We start from the raw sequence: 24,880 nt of genomic DNA, 5'->3' as shown, positions 1-24,880 counted from the left end.
TCTACTTAGCCTGTCCCAGGATGCATTTCCCCTGGGGCTGTCTCCAAACACCTCTCCTGACCAGTGGGATTGTGCATCCATTTTGACTTCTCTCTTCCCCTTCAAGCTGTGTGAGCCCACTGAGCTGCCCGTCCCACTGGCTAATGTCACTTTTACTTGGTTGTCTGCTGCCAGAAGTGACTTAACACTTGCATGTCTTGTGGGTACTATCTCATTCCAAGGAGAATTTTCTTTTAAATGGTTATTTATTTTTCCTTTTAGATCAGTGTATGTTTTAACAAAATCTATTCGTTATTGCTAGAGAGATAGCTATGTTAGAAAAGAAAACGTCTAGTATGGTGGTGTGTGCACTTGTAATCCCAGTGATGGGGAGGTGGAGACAGGCAGATTTCTGGGACGTGCTGCCTATTGGGCAAATCCTAGGTGAGAGACCATGTCTCAGGAAAAAAAAAAAGTGCATGGTACTTGAGGAAGAACAGCTAAGATTGTCCTCTGGTCTTCACACAGATTGTGTATATATCTGAATACCTGTATTTATACACATATACACAGAGACAGACACAGAGAGAGAGAGAGAGACAGAGACAGAGACAGAGAGAAGGGGGCAGGGGAGAGAGAAAAATATACAAATCTACACACCATATCACCAAAGTTACCTGCTTCTTATCCCTAGGTGGGTCTACAGAACCCTCTTTTACAAAACATTGCTTTAGGGGTCTGGTGAAAGAGCTGTTATTTCCACTGCATCTGCTCCTCTCCAGGCTCGATGCTGGACCTCTTCCAGAAAGTCCTGACAAAGTGACAGGAAGGCACTGGAGTGACAGTGTGTAAATGGTCTTTCTGACTTAGGATGGAGTCTCACTGGCTGCCTGCTTTGTGCTGCAAATGAGCTGGACATAGGAATCATGCACAACATCTAGCCAGAAACAAAATATCATCAGCTAATGTCACAGCAGGGTCCTCTTATCCTGGCTTGGGGACAGTTAGTAAGCCCAAGTGATGTAAATTCTAAATTAATTCCATGAATGAACTGCTTGGAGGCATCATAGCACACCGTTTCTATTAGCAGTTATACTGCCACTGTTACCACTTAGATTATCCCATCATTCCAAGCCCAGGCATGCCTCCAGAGAACATACTTATAGCTGCTCATCCGAGTATGAGCCCTGTGCTACCTGGACTGACTTGAGAAATGTGCAGCACTTTGTTGTGCCTAGAGGATGACATCTTCAACAAAACAACACAGTTTCTTCAGGACACTGGGCACAGTCTTCCAGGAAGGGACAGAGGGCCCTGTGTGCATCCCTAGGTAGCAATGTTGTAGATTGATTCTGCTATGAAAACTACTCCAGTGCTGGCAGCTCTCCAAGGTCTCAGAACATAATTGGACAATTTCTTTTTTTCTTTTTTTGCACGTTGCCAATGAAGACATCCAAGCTGGCACTTGTCATGTAGTTGGGGAATGGAAATACACTTAACAAATGGGGCTGCCAAGTAGTGGCCAGAGCCTGGATGCTTGATACCTGAGATGCTGAGAGAGTCATTGAGAAGTGACCAGGGATATCCTGCCATTGTGACAAGTGCTTTATCCCCTGGGCCCCATAGGGGGGCCCCAGGCATACCTGATTCTATGACTATGGGTCCTTTGTCTGCATCCTCTCCTTTGCAATCAGCAGGCTTCCAGCTGTGTGGTTGTTCCTAGAGCCAACCCTGGTCAGGAAGGAGTATCCACAATGTGATGCTCAAGCCTGGAAAGATGCTACTGTTCATTCAGCTGTCAACATCTGTTTTGAGTTGATGTCTCTGCCCAGACCTGAACAGACATTGCTGCTATCATCACCCTCCCCATTTCCACAAAGCCACTGATTCCACTGAAATAATCTGTGGGACCAAGGATAGCTAGGGTTTCCTTTAGTCTCTCTGCAACTCTCTAGCACTAAGATGGACTGAAATGTTTCTCGTGCATGTTAAAAATTAGCTAAACTCCCCTTCTAATGGCAATCACAAGTCAAGAGCAGGCAAGCCCACTTCTGCCCTTTGGAAGGATATTAGCCATGGGGCTTCCCTGAGTAAGACATACAGCAGCTGAGAACCATCTACTTGATAGCACCCTTACCCTTCAGTGTGTGTGGGGGGGAATAGAAAGTGAGAGGAGGGGACAACTTTTACAAGTGCGGGTCCTAGGTAACTTTTGTATCCCTTGATGCTTAATAGCAACACATGGTAGCAGGCAAGAGCAACAGTGAGAAGCTACTTTCAGTGTTATGGCAGGCCTTGGGTAAAAGGATCTTTAGCCCTGCAAGTGTTAAAGCTCGTGTACTGAGATTTCTCAACTCTTGGCTGCAGCTACAGTTTCCAGGCAGTCTAGGTATCATATTCTTCAGGCTGTGATAACAGCCAGTTAACACTGGCTGAGTCTCTTGACCCTAAAAGCAGGACTACTATAGAAGTCTTCCAATAACAAGATCTACAGTCTCCTCTGACTCTGCAGGCTTCCAGCCGTCTGTTGTCAAGCAGCTAGCTATCCTGCCACTTACACAGTCCAGCCTGCTGGTGGCTCAGCTGTCCCTGGCACTGCTGCTTTCCTGCCTCTGCCTTCACCACTCACTGCTCTGCTATCTCTGCTACTTCTCTTTTGTGTGTTACCAGCTCAACTGTAATAATAACAGAGTAATTAAGACAACAACAATAACAAAAGTAATTAAGGAAAGACTGCTCCAGAAAAGCTTGTCACTGGGCTTGATGTGCCAGCAGGACAGTGTCCCCCAGATGGCTCACATAAAAAGCCGAAGAGTGTGCTTATGTAGCCTAAAAGGGTATTTGCATCAATCATAGCAACCCGTGCATGCAAATGCAGGCTAGTGTTTGCCCCCAGTCACAGGCTTACCCCTCTAGTTCCAGTCTTCTAGCCACCAGAAGTGTTTCCCTCCTGGCTTAGGTAGAAATAGTTGTAGGGTCATCTTGAGTTCACCCATGCTTTTAACAGCTAAAATTCCAGTAAGAAACTGTTTCAAAGAGCTCTGGCTAGGGCTACACCTTCCAGAGTAGTTTTTACAAGGTGTCTATAAAGTGTTCAGAGCAGCCCGTGCTCACAGACTGGTACTCTGACTGGCTGTTTGACTAATACTCCTTTTGATCAAGATAGTCACAGATGCAAGAGGAACTCCAATGGCTGTGGATGAAAATGTTTAATTACCCTCCCCCAGTATCTCAACATCTTTATTTATAAGAAAATGAATGTCAGAAAGAGTGTTTGCAAACTAAAGAACTCTTCATATGTGTTGACAATATGGTTCAGTCAGTCAAGTACTTGCCTTATAAAATAAGACCTAAGTTTGATCTCCAATGTCCACGTTAAAAAAAAAAAAAAAAAAAAAAAAAAAAACAGGGTATGGTGGCACACTTTAGAAATCCTAGCATCAGAGATGCAAAACCAGAAGGGTCTCTGGGGCTCAGCCACCAGCCAGCCTCACGTGGTAAGCTGCAGGCCAGTGAGTGACATTATCTTTAAGGATGGAATGACACCTGAGGTATCCTCTGGCCTCCACGTGTATGTGCATACATGTGAACCTGCACACTCTGGTGCACATACACATAAACTTGTGTGTGTGCATATGTGCACACACACCCCCACACACACCTGCACAACTTGAACTTACACTAATAGTTATTTTAAAGGACTTAACATCTGCCTAATGCTTCAGTGCCAGGTGGGTTCCCCTTGTGTCTCAGTAGCACCATATGTTTCGTACGTATATTTACTGCATCCTCACTGGTTCTAACACAAGTGCTGACTGTGCTGACTCTTAGGTGTGGAAATGCCCCCTTGGACCACCTGCCTTTGAACAGAATAACCACCATGCGGAAAAGGTTCAGGTGGGCATCCCTTCCTATGATGTACTTGGGGCCTATGCTAGTAGATGTCATGATGGCCCCACAGTGGGGAATAGTTCTGCTTGAAGAGGGGCTAAGAGCAGAGGACCAGGAGGGCATGTTCGGGGTGGCAGTGCCTGCGCTGAGAACTGGGAGTTGGGTGGAATTTATGTGTGACTTTTAGAAGTCAGGATGGTGGGAAATCAAGATTTAAAACCACAAAGGAAAAAAGGGAACAGGTAGCTTAGATGCCAAAGGGGTCATCACCTTGCCTCGTTCCCATGTGATGAAGACAGCTTCATGTTTGTCCTTTCTCAGGAATGGCCTTGGCCCTGTGAAGGAAGGAGAAGCGCAGTATGCTGTGGTCCACTGCACAGGTTATATCAAGGCTTGGCCACCAGCAGGTGAGCAGAGCTGCTAACGTATTTCCAAGAAGGCAGATGCCTTCACCTCCAACTGTACTACTGGGCTAAGAGTATTCTTGGAGAAAAAAACCAGGAAAGTATTGTTGTTTTTCTTTGTGGTTAGGATGTCATCTTTGATACTGGAGAAAGCCCCACTACTTGAAACAGGTTTCCAGAAAGTGGAGTGAGAGGGACCTATGCATCCTCAACCTCTGAAAAAGATAGTGTGGAAATTTAAAATGGTAGTTGGGGCCATGTTCCTATAGATACACACGTCAAAATCACAGTGAGATAACAGATAATCGGGCAATAACAAGCATTGGCAAGGAAAGGGAGAAGTGAAACCATCATATCTTGCTGGTAGGAATGTAAAACAGCATAGCCACTTGGAAAAACAGTCTCAAAATGTTAAGCATGCAGTTACTGTATGACTTCACAATTTGACTCCTAGATATCAACCCAAAAGAACTGAAGACCCAGATCTGCAAAACAAATTTGAATGCAAACATTTATTCATAATGGACAAAGGATTAAAACAACCTGAATATACACCAAGTGGTGAATAGATGAATAAAATGTCATGTATCCATACAGGGAACATTAAAGCACAAAAGTATTGCTATGAATCCCATAAAGAAAAGAACACAAAGACTGTGGCTGTAATACAGTTAAAGAATGTATATCAATAGCCAGCTTAGTGCTTGGAATAAAGACATTGGATATCGTGTCATTGCCTCTACTGGGCAGTGATCTGAGGATTACGCTCATTGTGAACTAGATTTGTATTTTGGAGAGGATCATACAAAACCCCTCTCTGGCCAGTGCAGGGATCTGCAGTGACCCTTCCTTCACTGACTGACTGACACAGCCTACTTTATAGGGGGAGTGACACTCTGCTGCCTGGTGTCTATAAGATTGTACCACTGACCTGCCATAGGAAGTTAAGATAATTTCTTTATACTGCTTACAGTTTTCCGGAGACTGAGTTTTCGATGTCCACAAATATCATCAGTATCTTTCTGCAGTTCTGGAATGTACCATATAATACTAACAATAATGACTGTTGAGTGTTTGCCATGTCAGACATAATTAGATCAAAACAGTGCTATGGAATTGGCAGAGTCTGAGCACCTGCAATTCAAAACTCTACAATCTAAGCACTCCACACTGACTTTTTGTGTGTGTGTATGCATTTATTTACACACACACACACACACACACACACACACACACACCAACAACCTGTCAATTGGATATTTTTCTACTTAAAGCATTATCTTAAGCTTTATTGGGTTGCTATCACAAAACATTACAGGCTGGGTAATTTACCCTAAAAAGAAATTTCTTTCTTACAGTTATAAGGATGGAGACTTAAGGGCTAAGGGGCTGCATTTGGCAAGGATCTTCTGGCTGTGTGTCAGATTATGGCAGAGGGTCTCATATGGGGAGAGAACTGACACCTGGAACCTCTGGTTTTAGGTCTCTCTCCCTTTCTTTGATTTTATTTTTTGAGGCAGGATCTTACTATATACATCCTGGCTGGCCTAGAACTCCAGGCTGCTCTTGAACTCACAGAGATCTACCTGCCTCCCAAGTACTGTGATTAGAGTATGCCACTGCACATAGTTTCTCTCTTAAGAGGCCACTATCATCATCATGAGGTCACCGTAGAATCTGATTTAACTTTGTTCCCCTCCAAATGGCCCCATCTCCCAATACCATCAACATATGAATATGGGGTTTCAAGTTTCTGACTCATGAACTTTTGATAACATTTTTTCTTGATGTGTATGACTGCTTTGCCTACATGTGTGTCTGTACACCATGTACATGCTGTGTGTGCAAGAGATAGTTCCCCAGGGACTGGAGTTACAGATGGTGTGAGTCACCATGTTGGAAATCCAATGAAGGTCCTCTAGATGAGTGGCCAATGTTCTCAATCACTGTACCATCTCCCCTGCCCCCTCAGAGACATCTTTAAAACACAGGAAGTGTAATTTAGAAGATGTTGTTTGCCAAAGGCCTGAGCCAGACTCAGGGACAGAGATTCAGAAAGCATCCAGCCCTCAGCTTTGGAGATCCACTCACTCACAGTTCTGATAGTGCTACAAAACCAGTCAGACCCCAGGAGTACAAATAGTTCCAAGCAACTGAAGTATTACAAGGAACAGTGCCGAGCTAGGACAGGGCCTTTTGTAAATGGCATGGCTGTTCCTGTCTGTTGTTGTTTATGGGAACATCACATAGTGCTTGAGAAAATAGGTCTGTAGTAGGAGATTGTTCCAGGAGATGAAAATAAGAGCAAAAGACTGTGGACCTTGAAAGGAGATAGGCAGCAATGTCTCCATTATCTAGTATGTTTGATGGCCTATGTGTGCCCATTGTTTAGCAAGTCTCTCAGGGCTACAAACCTCAGACTCATTCTTCTAGGAGTGCCCAGAAAAATGGGGAGAGCACATGCATGGCAAAGGGATAGAAAGGTGTTATGAGACAGTCATCTTTGGGGATGAAAGAGTCCCTAAGCCAGCTGAGGTTAGGAAAGTTGCCCTGAAGAATGCCCATACCCAGGCTTCATCAGTACTCCAAAGCCTTCTTCTTGGGATCCAAGCCAAGGGGATGCCTTGATCCCTACTGAATCTTTCCTCACTCAAGTTAGTTCATCGTTCTTACTACACCAGGCAAATTCCTCTTCTGCTTCTGGACTCATTATGATTTTCTGTCCCTTTATTGGGGCTCCAGGCCCATGATCTCATGAGTAATGTCAGGAGTGTGATAAAACACACTCAGCCTCTGTGGACAGGGAGAAAAGAGGTATCCCAAGAGACAGGCAGTGGTGGCAGCCAGTGGATGAGTTCCTGTGGAGCTATATATGTCTCAAGACTGTTGGTGATAGTCTGTGTGGGGCAGGAAGATAGTCTTCGTCTTAAACACTGGCCCTTGAAACTGCCACTTAAGGGCTGGCTGAAGGGGCCAGGATGTTTCACTTAGAGAAAATGAGACATGATTGCTGTCTTCAAGTATTTGAGGGGGTGTCATATAAAGGAAGAATTAGTCTCAGGATAGTTCAGAAGGCACAACTTGGAGCAAAAGAGGAAAGTTACAGATGAGAGAAGTAAGCCAAGAGCAGGAGAGGGCATTAAAAATGCAAGATAGACACATTAAGCTATGGTTAACCATTAAGCTATGGTTAACCAGAACAGCACATTAAAACGATTTGATACCATTTTCTCTTACATACTAATGGACCAAAGAAAGAAAAGGCAAATGATGTACAGTGTTACAAAAAGAAAGAAAGAAGGCAAATGAAGGAAGGAAGGAAGGAAGAAAGAAAGAAAGAAAGAAAGAAAGAAAGAAAGAAAGAAAAAAGAAAGAAAGGAAAGAAAGAAAAAAGAAAGAAAGAGTAAAGGCACTTCTTACAGTGCTGTTTGGAATGCAAATTAGTGCAAGACTTGAGTAAAATAACTGAACAATATGTATCAAACATTTGACAGTGTGTGACCCATGATACAACACTCAGATTTGTGGAAATTTATTCTAATGAATTGATTAGCAATGTCTATATATTGTGTGCTTAAGCACAATTTAACAATTGTGAAATCTCCAAATGAACCTAAATGTGACTGGTAGATAATCTATATCTACCAGCACATTGGACAGACACTAATGAGATGTTTGAGAACAAAATAAAGTGTAAAGAATTATTTTTAAATAACTACAAGACATACATCTTGATTTTTTAGATTATAAATGAATAAAACATAGGTATATGTTAAAACTGGAATAATAATCACTTTTTTCTATGTATGGACTTTTTCTTCTCTATTTATGTCTATATTTCCCCCAAAGTTTTACCTGATTTCAATAATCAGAGAAAATGATATTTTGAGACATCAATCTGAAATTTCAAAGTAGGTATCTAAGATGATCAGATTGCATGGTTTACAGTGAACTTGAACGTATGTCATCATCTGCCTTCTTGGTTTGCTCTTCTACTGGGTGTTTCTGTGAAGATGGAGGTTCGGGAGAAGAAGGCCATCATGCATGCCTACAGGGTCCTACAACACCTACTGCCTTCTTCTGTGGCTGCCAATACTCATTCTTGATTAGCAGCTGCATTCTTAGTGTATTAACACTAATTCTGGCTTACTGTTGGCATTCTGCAAGACACAAGGGCACATGTTCTGTTCTGTTCATCTTCTCATCCCCATATATCACAGACCCAGCAAACATCATATTCATGGAGACTGGATGGGTGGATGCATGCATGGATGGATGGTTGCATGGATGCATAGATGGATGGATGGATGGTAAAAAAAAAAAAAAGAAAGAAAGGAAGGCTCTTGTTAAAAAATAAAAATTGTGAATCTGGAAGGATGTATGTATGTAGAAATTTCTTGCCTGAGTTTCTAAGTTTATAGAATTCAGTTTTGTGGCACTCTTGAGACAGAGACAGTTGTATTGCCTAGATGAGTGGTTAAAGTGATGACTATTTTACCCCTTCCTAAGGTCATGGAATTGGGGTACTAGATTAGCAAACAGCTCACTATAAGGACTATGGCTCTGCTTGCTTACCTGTTCAAGCTCTATAATCATAAACAATGGCTAAGTTATAGGAAAGATTTATGACAGCTAATTAAAGTCACTATAAATACAAAAGCCAAACTCAGAAAATGATTAGCAGCCAGGATGAACTTTGCAGTGCAAACCAGAGCTTTGTGGACAGATTTCTTGACAGCAACTCATAACATGTGCACTTAGGCCTGAGTAGATTAGCTGTACATCCATGAGTCTTTCTTCTTCCTATCTGCCCTTGCTATACAAACCTCAAAGTAGAATCTGGTATATTCCAGAAGCCCTTTCTGTAACACAGTAGCCTTCCTAATTAGCCTAATGACATTTTACACTATACTGGTCCTTTCTGTATTTGGAGTGGGACTAACAGGCATTGAGTTCCTTTGTCCCATCATGCAGTTGTTTATGTTGTCAAAAACCATAACATGGTACTTTTCATACAATAGGGGTGTATTCAGGGTCTGAAGGACACTAAATTTCCAGAAGCTTGATTTATTTCCTCGCACTGTCACCACCCAGGATCTTGCCTTTCATAGTGGGTCCATCTTTGATCAAGGAGTCATTTCTAAAGTGGAAGCATTTCTTACCACCTAATAGTCCATGTAGCCTGGTTGCCTAGCAAAATGTTTGCACAGGAAAGCCAAGGTCTGACCCAGGGTAGGGAGTTCGCCTCCAGGGCTTGTGACTTACCCCTTGGGACAATCCAGATCTGGAAAGAGCTTGTGTTGGCACTAAGCACTTTCCTCACTGGTGAGGTGGGTGTCTTTTTCTCACTTCATTGCTGACTTTCAGTAAGCCATGGCCACAGCATGCCACAGGCTTGAGGTTATTTTGCAGTTCTGGCCAGAAACCTCTGGGGTCAGGCCAGTGCTCATACTTCACCCGACAGCTCGTCTCTGCCATGAGCTCATCTCCAACAGCTCTGCCCTTCTGGCAGTTTGCTTGTTCAATGCTGTTTGTTTTTCTACCATGCGAAAGTCTCCAAAAGTTGATTACTGGACAACTTTTGTCTCCAGACAACAAAGCCACCATGCTAGTCACAGTTTTAAGGTTTTTCATACTACCATAAATGTTTTCTGAACTCCCACTACAGACCAGGTTCTTTGTGAGATCCTGGGAATCTTGAGGTGCTAAGAGGGACAAATTGACTTCGAAGTCAATGCAAAGCCACAAGTCATAGCCAAGGTACAACCACAACTGCTGGGATGTGTCAAGACAAGCTTGTCTATCTTGCACACCAGCCTGGCAGGCAGAGAAAGAGTAGCACTGAGATGAAACATTAGGTAAAGAAGGGCTTTGCTGCATTAAAAAAAAAAAAAAATGTACTATAAGCAAAGGAGATTATGTAGACAGGAGAGATCTTTACAGAGGCTCCCTTCACTGGGATGAGACTGTCAAGAGCTGAGTTAGAGAAAAGCCCTTGACATGCTTTATATATTTAATTTTCACAGGAGACATGATGAGGTACAGATGCTGTTATTTCCTCCTTCTGTGACACCTGAAAACAGTATTATGAAGCAGTTAGCCTAGCACACATGACTAGTCAAGGAATAAGGTCAGGCTGTATAGTCGGTTGTCTTGGTGCATTACCATTGCGATCAGTCTTCTCCCTGAAGGAAAGGGATACTGTGGTTGGAGGTGTGGGTGAGGCACCAGGGGTAGCATCAGATCTTGGGGATAGAATGCTAATCTTGAGAACTTGGACCCTTCCCTGCTTTCCTGTGTAGGGTTTTGAAGAGTGTTCTGTGAACTAGCTAGAACTTGCTTGGAGACAGATTGAAGACTTCTTGTGTTTATGTCTCATCCTGGGAGAAACTGAAGCTGGAGAAGGACAGTGGCTATGCTGATGTGGAATTAAGAGGTCACTAAGATACAGCAGGTTACAGGGAGCAGGGGTGGCAGCAGGCAGGGTCCGTATGAGGCAGGTAGGAGAGCTACAACTCACACTCAGGAGGGTTGATTGCAGAGTCTGTGTGTTTGCACATCATTATTAAGCTTGCCTGGCTTCTCTTACTCTGAAAATAGTGTACAGATCATGTTGTAATTTGGCTAGAAGTTGGGCTTTAATAATTTGTTTATCGCTATATTATGACATCTATTTGTGTACTGTTGTTATCTACCTATCATCTGTCATCTATCCAATCTACCTCAAATCTATCATCTGTCTGGCAAATCTATCATCCATCTTCTATCATCTATCAAAACTTCTATCTATGTAACTCCATACTCATGTGCATGTTGGTAACACTAATTAGACTCAGTGGTGGGGCATTTTTAAAAAGAAAGAGGCTGGGCATGTTGGTAATTTAATTCCAGTAATCAGGAGGCAGAGGCTGGTGAATCTCTGTGAGTTCTAGGCCAGCCAGAGTTATACAGTGAGGTCCAGCCTCAAAAAGAAATATTTAATGTAAGTACGACAATAAAAGATGTGAAGGGGACATGGGAGGGCAGTCCAAGAGAAGTTGTCAGTGAATATAATCAAAACACATTGTATACATATGTGATATTCTCAAAGGATAAAATACATTTTAAAAATTGTCATCTATCACCAAACATTCATCTGTGAACCAACTTCTGTCAAATCTATCACCTGTTATCATCTATCAAAACCTGTACCTATCATCTATCTTTCTACCTCTATCATCTCTCTTTCTACCACTCATGTTACCTGTAGTTGGCCGGGTACTCAGCAGACCTCATTGGTTTCCTTGTCTCCCTCTCTGTCTCTACACCAGAACTCTGACATTATTTGACCCATTCCATCCTGCCAAGATGAGTCTCCAAATAATTTGCATATTGAAGGGTGATCAGGCACCACACTTCTGAATCCTTCCTGTTTGAGAATTTTCCCACTGTCCTGAGCAGTTGCCAAGAGAATTCTTGAGGCCACAGGGTTTCCATGGGGGACATTTCTCCAGTATCTTTAGCAATTAGCTTCTTCTTTTTGATGTACAGATGGCTAAGTCTGCCTTAATTTTCCTTATAGAATTCCCCCCTTCGCTGTTGTGATGCACATAGATCATTCCCCAACATCCTTAACTCAAATTTTTGTTCAGATACTCTAGTGAGGCTGTTTTTGCTCATTTTAATGACTAAGCCACATCAACCAGCACTGTAGTTTTGAACTCTTTCTGTGAAGAAGTGTCTACAGGCTTCAGAGTCATCCCTGTGTCTCAGGTGCTCTGTTCATGCCTCATGTCCCATGTCGTCCATCTCCTGGGTCTACTTTGCCCCCCATTTAGAATTTTGTTCTTCATATTAATTTCTTTAGATTTTCTCAACCTGATCTTCTATTCATGGGTATCATTTCCTTTCTTGTTTTTTAGTGTGACAAGTGTACTTTTCATCTAAACTCAATCTTCACTGATTAGGTTGTTGAGTTTCTGCGGACATCACCACATCCTCCAGATCCCCAGAAGACAGACTTCAGATTTTCCTGTCTCTTTTATGAAGCAAGTGGAAATGTTTGCTCTGGTTCTTTACCTTGATGTCCTCCTTTTCACACACGTCTGGGTTCCATGTGGCTTACCATAGACAGGTTACTATGTGATAGTCCATTCTGATAATTCTGAGAATTGTTCTGTCATCCATTGCAAAGTTTCTAGGAAGATCTGAGTATCCTCAACAAGGACAGAAAAGGGGTGTTTGGCTTTGCAGCAGTCTTGTTGTTGGTGGTGGTTTTTCCAGACAAGGTTTCTCTGTATTGTTTTGGAGCCTGTCCTGGAACTCGCTCTTTAAACCAGGCTGGCCTCCAACTCACAAAGATCCACCTGCCTCTGCCTCCCAAGTGCTGGGATTAAAGGCATATGCCACCAATGCCCAACTGCTTTGCAGCAGTCTCAGGAACACCTGAACCAAGTTTCACTTGTCTGTTTCCAGAGCTGTGGTAGGAGTAGCAGGTCATGAGTCACAAATAACCCCAGTAAGAATCTTAGAAATCGTGGGCCATGCAATCTCCTAAGAGTCGCAGGCTCTTCCTTGGAAATTACCTTCTGGGCTCATCTCAAGCCAAGCTCACTGGCTCATCTCAAGCCAAGCTCACTCTGAGCTTTGGAGGCTCTGATACAAACCTTCACTCCATCCACACACACTTCCAGGGATGAGGGCTACATTGTATCTTCCTCAACCCCACCTGGACTGATCCGTTTATTCCAGAACAGCCCCACCCTAGCTAGCCTTCCCTAGTTTCCCTCATTGAGATACACTTCTGCTTCTGTCAGGCCCAAGCACCTTTCATTGTAATCCAGGAGGGACAGGGAGGTACAAAAACACCCCTGGCATCCTTAGCTTCGCTTTGCAAAATGGAAAATCCACTTTGAGGATTATCAGGCAAGATCCCTGAAATGAAAATACCTGCAGGTCAACATCTTTTCAAAACATCTACCAAGATAAAAGTCCCTAGACCACAATAAAAGGATTCCATCCAACCCACGTGGAAACTCCATGTTCTTCATTTCTTTCCTGGCAGAAGGTACTCATTGACACGGCATAGTGCAGTCTCTGAGAAGCCTACAGTGATGAAACCTCATTATCTTTATTGAGACTGCTTCCCAAATGTGTTTTTGCAAAAGTAAATTTTTCCCTAAAATTTACAAATGTTCCTCAGGGAAGGCTTTGGCAGTGTGCCCTGAACAAGTGCCCTGAATCCCTTACAGCCAGAGGACACTTGTCTCCCTTCTGCCTTTTGTTTTTGTGAAATGTAAAAATGTCTTAATTCACATGAGGAGGAGAAGGCCAAGGCCGAGCTCTTTCCAGAGAGGCTGAAAAACAGCCCCACTTTGCACGGGTCTTCACTGGGTTCCTGTAATCTTGGGTGAGGAATGAAGAAGCCTCTCTGGCCAGGGTGGACTTCCCTTCCCAACAGCAGTTTCCAGTTCCATCTCATTTGCATTGTTTATATTCTCCAGATTTATTTCTGGCTGGCAGGAGGGAAGAGGCTATCCAAGGAGGGCGAGGTAATCTAATATGGGGTGAGATGAGCTTGTGAAGCTGATGAGGGAATCACGAAAACCTGGTAGAATAACTGGAATTATCCTGTTCCTATTTAAGAACCAAAAAAAAAAACACTTTGCAGTTCCTGCCAGAGAGCACTCCCTCCTGAATTCACTCCACCTACTCTGGCACCCAGAGGTGGCACGGTGGCCCTCCTCCAGGCACTGTTTTGTTCCCTGCAACAGTTAAGCACTTGGCATTGGAATGAGCTGGGTCTGTTTTCTCGGTCAGCTGGTGAACTCTGAGCCATAAGAGCAGGTTCTCCTTCCTCCTCAGCAGAGGGTCAGGCCCCTACCTGATGCTTGTACCTACAGAATGTCACAGCCAGAGAGCCTGGGGCAGCATCACAGGCCATAGTGCCTTCTGTCCTGAGGAAGGGATAGTCTCAAGTCCTTCTACATCAGAGTTGTGACCTGCATCTAGGCAGAGATCGGTGCAGGGAGTGCTGGCTCAGCCCCAGCACCTCCTCTGTCAGTGCTGAGGGTGCCATATCTGAGCTGGTTCTGGTTGCATAAGAAAGCCAGCTAAAGAAGCCATCAGGAGCAAGCCAGCAAGGAGCACTCCTCCAGGGCCTCTGGTCCCTGCCTTGGTTTCCCCTGATGATGGATTGTGGTTTGCAATCCAGGTCAACCCTTTCCTCCCCAGGTTGCTTTTGGTCATGGTGTTTATCACAACAGAAGCAAATAGGACACTAAACCTCACTAAGGTTCTCACTAAGGACACTAAGCCATGTACAATGCAGATGCTTCTTGTACGTTCCCTTACCAAATGCCTACAGAGACATTATAGAATGAGTGTGACACATTGTTTTCTGAACTTCAGAAGGCCACAGGCTTTTGCCATCAACAGCAGAGTCCAGATTCTTGAATCAGCATGCTCCTAGTTACTCCAGAGCTAAAGCCCATTACCAATGGCCATCAAGCCATACACTGTCCGTAGGGACATCTTCCTTCCAATTATGTTGGTACCAAACCCGATGGCCATTTTCCTTGAAGAATCTTTCCCTGAAGTCAGTTTTAGCCTTCAATGGGTTCATCATTAGCCCCCCCCCCAAAAGACTGCCTATGTCTCTAATATCCAGAGAATCTTATTGCCTTTGTCTTAAATGTGGATGTTTGCGCTATCACAAATAGGAAGTAACTCACAAGGCTCACTCAATGAACTCTGATAATTATCTCCAATGGATGTGGTTGCCAACTCTGTGTGCTTGGCCATAAATCACTCCAGAAGGTCTTTTAAGTGACCAGGAGGCTGCTGGGAGAGTTGGGGAGATACTGACAGCAAGCTACCCTGCAGCATAAAGTCATTGTACCCTGGCCTTCCTGTCACACACCTTTCTTCACAGTCACCTTCTTCTGATGAGCAGGTCACCATCCCAGATCTTGAGAGGCTATCATCAGGAACAATCAATCACTGACATCATTTTCACAAATGGCACAGGAGGACTGTGACATTGCTAACCTGTCAGAAGGCTCTTTGACATTTCAAAAAACCAAAACATTCAAACATAGTCAAAATTGTGCTATGCCCAAGATGCACATGGCCTTATGGTAGACGTCCAGAGCCAGAACACGGGGAGAGAATTAGAAGTGGTGCTCCAGAGTAAAAGAGCTGGATTAGGCCACTGGAATACTGAGGGGCCACTGTTGGGAAGGGTTGTCCCGATGGAGGAGGTGCCATGGAACAGGGAACATCACAGAACCTGCAGGTCAGCTGGCAAGGTCAGGGCCTTTCAGTACGAAAAGCACCATTCCCAGGGCTGGGCAGAAGGAGGTGGTCCCAGCATCAGTTGGTTTGGGAGAGCCAAGCAAGGCAGTGGAGGCCAATCCTGCTGAACAAAGAAAGTACATGCCATGGTGGTGAGAGGGGACAGTGAAATAGGACATAGAGCTACTGTAGGAGAGGAGGTGAGCAGAGACTAATGTTCAGGGACCGAGTGCCAGTGGACCTAGGGCACCTAAGAAGAACATGGCAGTAGGAGTTCTAGTGTCACCTTAGGCAGATGGGTGACAGGTGGACAGCTGTCTAGAAGCAGGAGGGGAGGGAGAAGCTATGAGTGAAATTTGTTGCATTGCTATGAGTATCCTACAAACAGTAGCAGAAAACCCCTCAGCTTTCCTTGAGAAAGGACCACTGCGTTCCCAATGGAAACCACATCTCTCATGCTAGAGTAATAATTCAAACTCAGAATTGCATGGTGGGCAGACAATTGGGAGACCTCAGCTTTCCCCCAATTTGCTTTCTTGATGCAAAGGCTGAATTGTAGACCTGAGCAGCCATTGTGCCCTCATTCTAGTTAACCTAACAGATTCACCACATCTGTTGTTAACCCCTTGTTTACAGATCCTCATTTCCTGGAAATGAAGTTTTGCTTTTCAAGTCCCAATCTAACAACAGAATACTCAGTAGCAGCCTCCTAGTCTAGCCAGTGAAGATGCTTCTCCACCTCCTAGCTTGGTAACATTTGAAGGGAAATGCTGTGTATCTGGGTCTCCATTTAATGTCTGTGTTAGGCCTATGCTGCCACCAGGCATAGCACCTCTCTCTCCTCTGCTACCACAAGACAGGGCCCTAAGTCTAGATATCACTTTGCCACACCCATGTTCCTGCATGCTGGGGAGCACAGGGCAACACAAGAAAATTTCTCAGAAGTGAGAAGCCTAAGGACCAAAGCATCATGGGTTGGCCTTTTTAAAATCAAAATGTACATTCTTCCTGCCTAAGTGTTGGGGTTACAGACTTGGCCACCACCATATCTACCTTATTTTGTGTCTTTTTAGAAAATTATGAAGACACAGAACGTGTTCATTAATAAAAATTTGCAAGATATGGAGAACCATACAAGACAGATAAAAAAATCACTCATAAGCCCATTGTAAATTTTAAAGATTTAAACTAAACAGCAACAGTACCCCTTTCTGCCCCAAGTGCATTATCTTCTAGTGTTTTTTTTTTCTTTTAGAAAATATAGTTCATACAGCTTCTCTCTTTTACATGGCTGAATGACTCTCATCTCCAGTTTGGGAGTCTATTGGGTTCATGATATACTGCAGGGGATTCTCTGTCTATGAATTCTGGTGTTTCTGAAGGATAGTCCCACAACTAGTACAACGGTAATTTAAATTGATAGAGCTGCCACCAAATAGCCTGCAGAGGAGGAGAGTGTTCTTCCCCACTTCCTAACATCTCTAAAAGTTTCCATCATCCCGTAAGCTATATCAGTACCGTATTTGGTATGAACTCAGAAGAGATGTGACATTTTCAATTGAGTGTTCTTTAGTGTGAAATTCCATGTTATTTGCAGGTGTGCAATGTTGTGGATATTTCCCTCTGAATTGCTTGTTCATGGTTTGCACTCTTTCTCCTGGATGACTTGTGCCTTCCTGTTTCCTGCCCCCCTTGGGTGTCTTGATACAATTGTGTCCTGATCACTGCTAACATTACCTTCTTACCTTTGACTCTCCTTTATGTTGTTTCCAGCACACAGTATGTTTTGTCTGGTTAAGTACAAAACTGGGCCTGGGCCTGTCTTCTTTGGAGCATATGGAGCTTGCAACTCAAAGATGTCCTCGGGCTTCTCCAAGAAGTTTTAACAGCCTGGGGTAGAGGGTACTGTGCTGTTGATTTGTTTCTTTTTCATCTTTCTTTTCCCCTCCATAAGAATTCTCTGGCAGCCGATCCTTCATTTCTCTTTGCATATATTACTTTTCTGCTGACCTGATCCAGTCACAAACTATCATTTAATCTTATATGGCCTACAAAGGTAAACCATCGAGCCTGCCAGTATTATGTGTATAAAAGAGAGGCAAAGCAGTATGAGTTGGCTTGAGACCAAAGGCCTAGGCTCCAGTGAGGGACCATGGGATGTCTGCTGGGCCTGTACAGGGATGTGTTCTCCTTGGCTGAGATGCCGGATTACTATTCCTGATGGAAATAGGCCGAGTCTTACAGGAGAGACCTTCCCTCTACAGCTATGCACAGAGCCTTCAACAGCTGGCTTAGACAATAAACTGTAACTACACTAGACTGTGTATACTGTTCCTCCTCGTCCCGCCCCCAGCCCCATGCCATCTGCAGCCACAAGAGACTTTCTTCCAGTCTCTGCTGATGTCACCAAGTATGTATCCTGGTACTGATGAACCTGTGAAGCCCTGCTCTATTCTGACAACCACTGGGTGTGCCTGGACCTGCTCACTTTGCACTTGGCATTATAACAGCTTTTACACCTATTTGTCTGTCTTCTTTTGGGTTCTCCAAAGGGACATGACTATAATATTAACCTACACACCACAGGCATGGAGCTCAGAACATGGTGAGAACTTGGGGTAATAATGCCTAGGAAACCCTTTGAGTTATTGGTCAGGGGAATCCAAGAGACTCCCCAAAACAATATAAGCTATCGCTATTGTTTGACTACTGGTATGAAGACCATAGAACTTGGAGGAATCCAGCAGGAACTGACCTGAAAGTCTCCTCTGAAAAGGAATTCAAAGTCCTAAAACCACAATAATGACCACTACAGAAAGATGCACCCAAGAGTGCAATAGTCACACTTATATTTTGGGAATAATCAACAACCACTTAATTGGACATAAGGCCCATTCAGTAGGAGGGAGAGCATGGCTGGTACTTAAACCTTGCCAACTACATATGGCTGATGACATCATGGACCCTGGAGGACCTTACAACTGCCATGTTCCTAAACCAGTATAATTCTCAACTTCATTCTACATGGCTATCTTTTTATCCACAGATAAATGCATCTCTCATCCCTAATCAAAGAAGCTTTTCTTTTCAGCAGGCTAAGAACCATCACAGAAATCCACAACTGGTCAAAATGCAGAATACAATTGACTGTGAGGTGCCCATCTCTGAGGTGCCCATCTACAACATAACCCTTATACCCAAGGCTCAGGAAACAATGTAGAAAAGAGGGGTGAAAAGAATGTAAGAACCCAAGGACCAGGATGTCTGCCATAAGATGGTGTCTTTTTATCTATGACAGAGTTGCATCTGTGAAATCGGTGAAATCTTTTTTTTTAAACAGTAAATGCTTATTTATTAAACCCACACACATGGTAAGGGTAGAGCTTGGACATGCCTATCCTAGCCATGAACGATACACAACAGTCCTGATCCAGGACCATATCCTCACTCCTTCTCCTCTGCTGGGAGCATCTCAGACTTATATCAATTTCTACAATTACACATTATCCTGAAGGGTAATGGTAAGCTTGTTCCAACGTTGGAGTCTCTTCAGAAAGTGGGAGAAAGTGCAGAGATAGCCTCGGCTAGTAGAAACTGCTTTGTTTTCCTTTCACACCCATGAATCTTAACAATATGGTTGCTTAAACAAGACAGGCACAGTGACATAACAAGATGACATCCTAACATGGAGGAGGGAATAAGTTTAACAAATGTAAAAGTTTGAGCATATATGTGTGACATTTTGAACCATTCTGAAAAACATAAAAAGAGCATGAAATACATGATTTAAAAACCTTACCCATGCCAGGCAGTGGTGGTGCACACCTTTAATCCCAGAATTCTGGAGGAAGAGGCAGGTGGATCTCAGTGAGTTACAGGCCAGCCTGGTCTACAAGAGTTAATTCCAGGACAGCTAGGGCTACACAGAGAAACTCTGTCTTGAAAAAAAGGAAGAAAGAAGGGATGGATGGATGGATGGATGGAGGGAGGGAGGGAGCCTTGGGAGGGTGAATCAACATTTTGAAGGCATCATTTCTCCTGAAAGTAAATTATAAATTTAATCAGTACTATTAACGGTGTCATCAAACTATTTTGTTAAGTTAAGTAAGTTGATACTAAATTTCATGTGGAAAAACACATTTAAGAGTAGCCATGAAAACACTACAGGGGAAGCCCTAGAAGGCATTAGAACACATTAGTGCCTCTAGGGTTCAGGTAATGTGTCATTGGAGCTGGGATGGATTAGTGACTGGTGGAATGAAAAGGAAAGTCCATAATTAGACCCAAGCATGCATGGGGACTTGTTATAGGATGACTATGATATCTCAGATCACTGTAATTTAAACAAACATGGATATGTATCCCATGCCCTACACAAGAGTAATTGAGTGTCTGAGATATCTAAATGTAAAAGTTGAGGCCAGGAAGGCACCAGAGAGAAACAAGGAGCAGTCATTTTAATATCTGCCTGAGAAATGACGTTCTAACTGTGGCTCAGACTCATCATCGTAAGCAAAGTTAGAAGACAAAGGACCATGTGGGAGAGCATATTTATAGCATCCTTTTCTGCAGAGAGAACGCCTTAAAAAAAGACCCCCACATGATAGTATGAAGCTATAATCCTTTCTCCTGGGAGGTGGAGACAGAAGGATAAGAAGTTCAAGGTCATCCTTGTCTACATACCAAGTTCGGGGCCATCCTGGGATATAGAAAACCTGTCTAAAAAACAATGGGAAACAGGTAACCAGGACAATTCATTAAAACCCAAAATGCAAAAGAAATTCTAAATATAAAGTGATGTTAAAACATAAATATAATTACTGAAATGCAAATTAAGATATCTATTCTCACCTGTCAAACTGACAAAAACTGACAGCACATTCTGTTGGCCAAGAACATAGAGAAGCAGACTTTCAGACATCAGTGACTGGAGTACAAACTGCTACAGCCCATCTGGAGGGAATTTTGTTACAACAAAAACTATATCTATATTTGACCCAGCAATCCCATGTCTAGAAAACTGCTACCCTGCAGGTACAACTCCAGTGATAAAAAAAAAATGCATACATGCTAGAATGTCCATTGCTTCTAACTGCACAGCACTGAAAATGCCTCACCATTCACACATGAGAGAGATGGTTGGGTAAACATGACTTATCAGCACAACTAAGTGCTTTGTAGTTCTGAAAGAGAATTGGGAAGAGCTAGCTAGCTCTGTGAACAAATCTGGAGGGTTTCCAAGATGTAGTGTGTATGTGTGTGTGTGTGTGAGAGAGAGAGAGAGAGAGAGAGAGAGAGAGTACATGAATGTGTGTGCATGTATGTTAAGTGCATGTATGTAGAGGCCAAAGGGCAACCTCAGGTGTTGTTCCTTGGGTGTCATTCACCTTGCTTGTATGTTTGTTTGTGAGAGTATCCCAGTGGCTTTAAACTCATCAAGTAATCTAAGCTGGCTCGTTAGCATGTCCCAGGAAATCTGATCATCTTTGCCTCTTTAGTGCTGGGGTTACAAGTGTGCACCAACCGATGTGGTGGCATATAATTTTAGTCTCGGCATTCAAGAAAGACCTCTGTAAATTTGAAGCCAGCCTGGTTTACATTGAAAACTTCAGGACAACCAAGTTTGCTTCAAGCAAACAAAAACGAAGAACAAAAACAAACACCAAGTGTGCACTACTTCTGATGGTCTTTGATTCTTTGTCAACAGAAAAGCGAATTGTTGGCATGACCAACAAGAACTAGTCTTCGTATTGGTGTTTCACTCAGTGTCAGTGAAATTGACTTGCATCTTACCCTCTTTCCCAGCCTCTGTATCATCCACAGATGCAGATGGTGATGTATCATGAAATCATCAGACACTGTCAGGCAGAGAGGAACAGGAAACTGTGTGGGTATGCTGAGCAGCTGGCTAGCTTCCCAGCCCTGAGTGGCAGCAATGGATCTGTATTTTCAGTTGCATGAATGAAATTGTGGGTGCTTTCTCCACTTAACCAGCAGCTTTGGGCATGTTGATGATGTTGGTATGTCTCATTTCAGGAATGACCATACCCGAAGAAGATGCTGATGTAGGCCAAGGCAGTAAATATTGCCTTGTGGCAATCGGGAGGCTCCAGGTAAGTAAAAAGCCTGGCTTCTCCATCTTCAATGAGGGCTTCTTACTGCGCGGGACAAGAGACTGAGTCTGGATGCCTCTTCATTTGGAACTCCTGTGTGCTCAGTATTTGTGGGGTTGTGTGTCTCATTCTGGGTCAAGGATAAGGCTAAGCCTGAAGATAAAAAAGGGGGTACCAGGAGGGATACACCACAGAGGCCTTGCTATGCTGAGGGTCACCAGACCTCTCTCCCATCGACATGTTACTACAGACATGAGTCCTTCCTGAAGTCACATCCTTGCTAACCACCCTTTAAAGTCTCCCATGGGCCTTGTGGGATAACTTCCAAATTCATCATCCCATCCTCTTTTCCTTCCCTTCTTCCCATCTCACCACATCCTCTTACCAAACCACATTATTCCCTTCTCATGGCACCATCACATGGTTCCCTACCTCCATGGCCATTTTCAAGCTGTTTCTTCTATCTTGTGTTTCTTAGTTGCCATTCTTCTTTCAAATTTCCTTCTGTGTGCTTCCTATCTCCTCATCCCTTGAGGCCTAACTAAATGCCAGTCTCCTAAATTCACACTAAATGTTGCTTCCCATTGTGCTCTCTCATAACACTGAGCTCTCACCTCTATTTCATCTGCACGCCGTTTTCTGTGATTGGCTGAGGGTATGCTTGTGCCTAACACGGTCCTCTGGGACAGGAACCCTGTCCTGTTAAAAGTTAATTTGCTTGAGCCTGGAGAGATGGCTCAGTGTTAAGAGAATTGACTGTTCTTACAAAGGGCCTAGGTTCAATTCCCAGTTCCCACATGACAGTTCACAACTGTCTGCAACTCCAGTCCCAGTGGGAATTGATGCCTTCTTCTGGCCTCCTCAGGCACCAAGCATACAGGTATCACACAGACATACATGCAGACTAAACACTCATACACATTTGGTAAATACATAAACTTAAAATTTTAAATTTACTTGATACCTGATATACAGTAACCACTCGGTCAACTGATTCATTCCTTCTTTCATTGGCATTTAATGTATTTTCAAACTGATGAAGGGGGGCATAGTTGACATAATGTGGAAGGCTCATGTTTCACATCCTTGGTCTCCAAAGTCTGACCATTCTCAAATAAATGAATACGTAGTTCATTTGTATAAAACAAACACTGGATCTTTACTGGGGTGTAAAATAAGAATAGTTGGGTGAATTCAGTCCAGAAATACATACTTTTTGAGTCTCTACACCAATTGCAGAGAGGAAGATGAGAGGGAGAGAAAGTAGCAGCATTTACAGAACACCAGCCAGGTTAGCGGGCAGTACCACAATTATAAATTGTTGTAATTGTTCATTATTCACACTGACTCATAAGAGACAAATTCTCAGAAATGTAAAGAAAGTAGCCAAGCATTAATTAAACCCCCCACATTCATCTTTCCAGTGACACAGAACTTCTTGCCAGATCCTCACCTGCATCTTTATCAACTCCCCATTCCAGGTGACCAGCTCTCCTGTGTGCATGGACATGAGTGGCATGTCAGTGCCCACAGAGTTCCTGTCCCGGCATAACTCTGATGGGATCATCACATTTGTGGACCCAAGATGCATCAGTGTGATTGGCTACCAGCCCCAGGTCAGTGGCTAGCCCTGAGCTCCCAAAAGCTTGTGAAAGCTTTAACTTTCCCCCAAATGTGTTCATCTTACTTGTTTAAGGTGCAGCACAATGACATCTTGAAGAAATCATGTAGGAGTCTAGAATCCCTGTTTGTCTAGACTGACACCCTAAGATAACACTACTTTAAGTGGACTCATTGTCTTTTGCCCTAGCCTTTCTGTAGCTCTTGCTGAGTTTTTGCAAAGGGGGAGGAAGTTGAGATCAGTTTTTTTTTAATTACAAAGCTTGTCTGTGTCTGAGATCTGTGGAGATGCCCAAGGGATGTTGCTTAATCCTTGGGGGAAACCTTTCTACTTGGGGCATATTTTCAGGTCTTTGCTCCAGATCCTTCCTCAAAAATCAGTGGCATACGAAACACAGAGAGGCATGAGCCACCCAGGTGAATCCAAGGAACCACAGTGAAAAATCTAGCTGTGTCCTAAACCTAAGGATCTCTACCTAGAGGAGACACTTAGGGACAAGTGTGGGGAGTATGGAGATGCTAACAAATGAGTGTTGATTTCTTAGATGTGATCATGCTTTGGTTTTATAGTATGGCGACATTTATTATATTAACAATAAAAAGCCTTGTGGAGAAGTGTTATAGGATCTCCAATTTATTGTCAAGTGATCTAGTTAACACACATTCACCACACACGCACCTCCCATCTTCATTTGTGTGTGTACATCTATTGTAAGACCCTCAGAATGAGGAGTCTCCCAGTTTCAGTCGGTACCCCCAAGAACTCAATGTCTAATCCAGTTGCTGCAACACACAAGAGGCTTTAATGAACAGGAAACATTTGTACAAACGGCCCCTCCAGCACGCAGGCCAGAGAGAAGCACCATCCCCTGGGGCACAGGTGTTTTTAAAAGCAAAGCCACAAGCTTAGGGAAGGGGAGGGACCCTCTCTGACCAGTGAGTACCTGACCCTTTGAGGCTGGATGGTCTCACTATTAGGGTCAACAGACCTTAGGTCCTCAGGGTGTGCTAATTAATCTTGTCTGGGCAAACTGGAGGTACAGTTATCTCTTTGTTTCTTAAGGACCCTATTTACCACCTGCTGACTCACAAGAAAGGAGGGGCAGTGCGAATTCTTGGTGTCTTGTTATCTCAGGGCCTTGTGAGGAAAAGTTAGCAAATTCCAAGGAACAAATATTGGTCTGGGTTAGCTTTCCAGGTTAGTCTGTCCTTAATTTCAAGTGGGGGGGGTTCTTTAACTTTACCCTATGAAGAAAAAGAAAGAGAATATTGGTAACATATTGACAAGTAAACCTATGTAATAGCTATGCAAGTGTTTATTAAATATTCTTTTACCTTTTCTATAGAGTTTTTCTTAATAAAATCATTTAAAAAAAGAAGGGTCTCTTTATTCTAAGAAACAGACTTTGGGAAGCTTTGGGATGTGTTAAGTTAACATGAGTTATTTTAATTTCGGGTGTATTTTTCTTTTTATTTACTTAAAATTTTATCCATGCTGGAATCAACCCTGGTTGAGAACTAGGAACAGTGTCAATCAGAAACCTAGAGACTTTCTCTAATTCTGAAGCTAGATTCATGCAAAGTGTTACCTCTCAGAAA

General features: G+C 43.3%; 1 protein-coding gene across 7 annotated transcripts in view; it reads left to right on the top strand.

Moving 5' to 3' along the window:
* The window catches only part of Arnt2 (aryl hydrocarbon receptor nuclear translocator 2), a 156,519-nt gene that overhangs the window by 96,794 nt on the left and 34,845 nt on the right, over positions 1–24,880 (top strand). For all 7 annotated transcript variants that reach the window (XM_051206556.1, XM_051206558.1, XM_051206553.1 and 4 more), the window contains exons 7-10: positions 3,811–3,876; positions 4,192–4,277; positions 21,585–21,661; positions 23,143–23,277. In XM_051206556.1, the coding sequence (XP_051062513.1) occupies positions 3,811–3,876; positions 4,192–4,277; positions 21,585–21,661; positions 23,143–23,277 (364 nt within the window). The remainder of the gene's footprint in view (positions 1–3,810; positions 3,877–4,191; positions 4,278–21,584; positions 21,662–23,142; positions 23,278–24,880) is intronic.

The sequence above is a fragment of the Phodopus roborovskii genome, unplaced genomic scaffold (genome assembly GCF_943737965.1).
Source record: "Phodopus roborovskii unplaced genomic scaffold, PHOROB, whole genome shotgun sequence".
In the NCBI taxonomy this organism is placed as follows: domain Eukaryota; kingdom Metazoa; phylum Chordata; class Mammalia; order Rodentia; family Cricetidae; genus Phodopus; species Phodopus roborovskii.
Note: the sequence above shows the minus strand (reverse complement) of the source record. Positions and strands in the feature narration are given on the sequence as shown.